Here is a 5,002-nt window from a genome sequence, read left to right on the forward strand (position 1 = left end):
GGGGGGGGGGCGCCCCCCCCCCCCCCCGGTTTGTGTGGAATCCGTTCAGTTTTGTGTATCTGTTCAGTCCCGCTGCAGAGGCGGGACGCAGCTCGAACCTTCACAGTGTTTCTTCTTCTTCTTGTTTTATTTTTTATTTCTTTCTCCGACTCGTCGCCCTCTTCTTTCACTCTCTCAGACCTGACAGTTGTTCCCGATCAGTAAAAAAAAAAAGGCGGAGCCGTCGTTGTCGTTGTTGCGCCTCTGAAACGTCACGCAGTTTTTATTTTTTTTTGCAGCAGTCCTTAATGTTTCTATCAACTCCTGACTCGAGGTAATAAAGCGAGAATAAAAGAGATTTAGAGTTAATCCGTTTGTGTTGAAGCGGCTGAACTTTCTGAAGGACTCTCATCGATGTTACCGGCGAATTTCACCGAAACGTCGCAAGATTGGACGAATCAGATCCACCACAAATGGCGTTTTATTCAGAACGAAACAACTTCGACACATTAGCTCGTGAATCTCATGAAATATCCGAATGTCTTGCTTATACTTTTTATATTTTTTGTTAGACGAGTCTCTAATGATGCCTTTTTCTTTAAGACGTCTCTATAATCTCAGTTTCCATTTCGGTGACTTTAACTCTGAGCGATTTGACCCGAGGTTCAAAGGAAAGTTATTTTTAGTACCGTGTTTAAATAGTTAAAATAGTTTTACACTATTTAATCCTCGTTTTTGTTTCTTTCTTTCCTTTCACCATCTTCTTTGTTTTGATGCTCTCAGAAAGAAGTCAAACCCTCACCTGCTTGTAAAAACTGCGTTTTTTTTCTTTCTTATTGTTGCTCCTGAAGGCTTTCAGTACCTTTTATCAACTCCTTTTTTCTTATTTTGTCAAATAATGTCGTTTCGATGCATTTAAAAACCCGTTTTGATTTAACCAAGTTGAGGATAAGTAGTAAGATAAGAACTTCTTGTTTTTTTTTTTAACATTCCTTCTCTTTTTATTCGCCTTCTTGACTCTCACTCATCAGCTCTCATGAAAGAAGCGTCTCCATTTGTACTGAAACATTTCACAACCGGTGCTGCACAGAAATCCACGTCTGGAAACCGGTAAATCTCTCGAAGCGTGTCGGGAATCGATTCAGCGAAGGGTTTAATTTAAACGTTTGTCGAAAAGCTGCAGCCGTTTCTGCCCGTTTTCTTTTGTTGTTTTTAGTATTATTAGACGCTCTTTAGTTTGTTCAGATTTCAAACTTGTGTTAGATGAGTGGAAACAGGTTATTTTTGTTTGTTTTTTATTTTAAATCCAGCATGAATGTGAGGACCTTGAGTCGGTACGTTTGAGGCAGTCGTGTCAGAGGTTTTTTATGGTTTAAACGCTCGGACTGATGTGAAACTTCACTGAAATCTGAATCGGACCCAAAAAAAAACGTCTCATCCGAGTAATTAAGTTGATAAGATCAGGATCAACAAAAACGGCAACATTTAGCTTGTTTTGGGACTACCTGCTTGTTAGAGCCAGAGCTCAGACGCTGTTGTAGATAGTGGCAGTAAATAAATGGACTCACAGTTTCTCTCTCAGGTCAAACATTTTCAAACCTCGTCTGTCTTTCGAAAACGACCACCTCATCGTCTTGTTGGGACCGCTGCGCAGCTCTGACCCGGTCTTAAAGATTTAAAATAAATAAATAAATCTCCGTTAACGCGACCAGAATAGTGCAAACACTGAAATCGCCGTAGCTCGTTTTTTGTTTTTTCAAGTTTTTCATCCACTTCCTTTAAAATGTGACTCTGCATGAATCAGATCTGGCCTTTTGGATCCGCTCGTTGGTTCGGCTCGGACAGAACGAGGCCAGTCCGTGATTTTTGTTTTTTTTTTCCCGATCATAAAACCTCACAACATGTCTAAAGCTTCTTTCTCTGTTTCTTCTTCTTCTGTGTATATAAATATAAATATATATATAAGCTGTTGTGGATCCATCCTCTTCTCTCAGCCGTTTACAGGCGAAACACTTTTTTAAACATGACGTCGAATTAAGGAAAAAAAACAAAACAAACTCCATGTTTGAGTGTGAGTGTTCAGTAGTTCTTTCCGTAAGTGACGATGAAAGGGAAAGTCATTCTGCCTTGTCAGTGTTTTTATTTGTACGTTACAAATAAAGGAAAGTTATCTGACTTTACAAGAACGCCTGTTTTGTCATTATTTTATCGTTTTAGAGGAAACTTCTAAAGGTTTGTCGGTCAGCTGTGAGAATTATAACTGGAGTTCTTCAGGGGTGAGTCCTTGGGTCACTTTTACTTATTTTAAAACATTTTTGATGCTAATCTCTGATTTTAAGCTGATGAAACAGTGACTTATTTTCCTGCATCCACATTTTCTCATGTTTTCTTGGCCTCAACAAATATTTAACACCGTTCAGCACAAATCTAAACATGTTTTGAATAACAAGCAAGCAAAATCAAAGTAAAACCTGTGTGATAAAGCAAAGAATATTAAAGATTTTCACTCATTCTTCCAAATTTTGTTGAATTGCAACATACTGAACTTTCATATCGTAACCATGTAAGGTGCAGCCAAAAAGTTAAAAATGATGCTAATTTACAAATGTAATTGTATAAAGTCGAACAGATTTTTAATCACCATCCAATAACGAGCACAATCAGTTTTCACTGATTCGTATTCATCACAACATTTAAGATGTAAAGCAGATCAAAATGACAAGCATTACTTATTTAACCTCCCTAGAAAATAAACAATTAAACGTGTGTTTATAGGTGTTTTTCGGTGCACGTAAAGCTTCAAATATTCAAATATTCAGTTTAGGTAATGAAACATTATGAAACACTGGTTTAAGTAGGACTATTCAAATAAAACAATGTGCTAGAACTAGTGTTCATTCTGCCATTCCATCTATAACCCCTGGAATATAAATAATACAAATTTAAACAATTATTTAAAAAGAAAAACTGTTAATCCGTTATCATCCTTTAACAAATACAGCATTAAAACCTCATCTGTACTTTTTCTACCCTGTTTAATCAACTAATTTAAATGTTGTCATATAATTATTGTTAAAAGATGACGCTTATAGATCAGTGTTTGATTCTGTTTTTTAAAATAAATCAGGATGGCCATTTTTTTATTTTATTTATTACAATAAAATACTCCTTTGTTTCTCATCTCTGCTCTTTTATGGCTGGATGACTTAAGTTTCAATATCGATTTTAATTGTAATTTTTATTGACTTTAACAGCATTAAATAAGTCATATATATTTTGTTTTCCACCCACAGACAGATTATATCCTTGTTTACGGTCCGATCTATGCGGAACTGATTGTAAGCGCTTCGAGGGGGGACTCGTTATCGCGCTGCACCGGAAGTTGTTGGTATATTTTGCTGCAGAAATGACTTAGCTGGGTGAAATGAGTGGTTTTCGTGCTTCGTAGAGGCGTCTCCGGCCACATCTGTTCAAGATGACATGAAGCTTTAGGTTTATCGCCGCCGTTTCCCGCCGATGGTAAGAGCAGAAATAAAATCAGAGACGATTTTTTTTATTAATATTATTATTTTTTTAATTATTATTTGAATAGAAGCTTGCATTCACTGGCTCGTCGTGTTGTGTGTTAATTTTCGACCCAGCCTCAGCTTTTAACAGCGTCTGCCTCTGAGAAACAGCCGCAGCAGAGTTAGCTTTGATTGTTAGCCTCAGCTAAGCTAACTGTCCACAAACTGGCTCTGAACTCGCCCCCACTGCGCATGCTCAGTTACAATCTCTCCTTAGCCTTGATAGAAGGAATAAAAAAAAAAATGTGGGGGACTGTGAAAAAGGGGATATTTCCTGTGTAACCTGTTGCCATCCCAACAGCTGGTCTGGGTGCCATGACAACCAGGATGAAGCTGAAGCTGAAGACTGTGTTTGTGCTCTACTTCATGGTCTCGCTGATGGGCCTGGTCTACGCACTGATGCAGCTGGGTGAGTTATCAGTTTTTCCGTCCCGTCCTCGTATCTCATGACCGTGGGGACACCTTGTGCTCCGACTGCTGATAAATACGAGGAAAGTGGACGAAAAGCAGGAGTGTCACCCCTAAAAGATGCCTAAATATCCAACCACGGACAGTTGGTATTGATCCATAAATGCTGAATTATTTACCAAAAAACTGACAGGTACATCAGTCAAACATGTTCCTCCTGGTTTTCCTTAAAGTTTTAGAGGTCAACTTTGATTTGTTTGCTTATATGAGATCATTTTAACTACGTATGTGTAAAAAGTCACTTAGATTTAAGGTTTTTTGTTTCCTCCGTAGGTCAGCGCTGCGACTGCTCAGAGCACGACCTGCCCAAAGACCGGGCCATATCGCGCCTGCGGGACGAGCTCCATCGCCTTCAGGCTCAGATCAGGAAGCTGGAGGCCACGAAGCAGCCCCAGAAACAGCCGCCCAAGTCCTCCCTGCCCACCATCTTCGTCATCACCCCCACATACGCGAGGTAGTCCTCCCACTCCCGCTGCTGTCCGTGGCCCACCTCGCGTCCTCAACGCTGCGTTTTGTTTCTCCTCCTGCAGGCTGGTTCAGAAGGCCGAGCTGACCCGCCTGTCCCAGACGTTCCTCCATGTCCCTCAGCTCCACTGGATCGTCGTGGAGGACTCGCCGCACAGGACGCCCCTCGTGGCCGAGCTCCTGAGGAAGAGCGGCCTGGCGTACACGCACCTCCACGTGCCCACCGCCAGGGAGCGCAAGCTGCAGGAGGTCTGGCCCGAGCCTCGCACGTCTGTCCGTCCAAAAACCGCCGGCGCTGAACGCCGACTCTCACCCTCTCCCCACCTCCCCAGGGTGACCCCAGCTGGCTGAAGCCCCGCGGCGTCGAGCAGAGGAATGAGGGACTACGGTGGCTCAGGGAGGACAGACAGGACCAGAACCAGCAGGAGGTGGTTTACTTCGCCGACGACGACAACACGTACAGCCTGCAGGTGTTTGAGGAGGTGAGTCCTGGACCGGGAGTGCGTTTACGGGTGTCCCCCCCC

General features: G+C 41.9%; 1 protein-coding gene across 1 annotated transcript in view; it reads left to right on the forward strand.

The window, feature by feature from the left end:
- Positions 1–3,337: 3,337 nt before the first annotated feature.
- The window catches only part of b3gat3 (beta-1,3-glucuronyltransferase 3 (glucuronosyltransferase I)), a 5,164-nt gene continuing 3,499 nt past the window's right edge, over positions 3,338–5,002 (forward strand). The window contains exons 1-5 of the mRNA XM_017427990.3: positions 3,338–3,498; positions 3,847–3,954; positions 4,287–4,467; positions 4,544–4,727; positions 4,811–4,960. Coding sequence (XP_017283479.1) covers positions 3,861–3,954; positions 4,287–4,467; positions 4,544–4,727; positions 4,811–4,960 — 609 coding nt within the window. The 5' untranslated portion in view covers positions 3,338–3,498; positions 3,847–3,860. The remainder of the gene's footprint in view (positions 3,499–3,846; positions 3,955–4,286; positions 4,468–4,543; positions 4,728–4,810; positions 4,961–5,002) is intronic.

Source organism: Kryptolebias marmoratus, linkage group LG7 (assembly GCF_001649575.2).
Source record: "Kryptolebias marmoratus isolate JLee-2015 linkage group LG7, ASM164957v2, whole genome shotgun sequence".
NCBI lineage: Eukaryota > Metazoa > Chordata > Actinopteri > Cyprinodontiformes > Rivulidae > Kryptolebias > Kryptolebias marmoratus.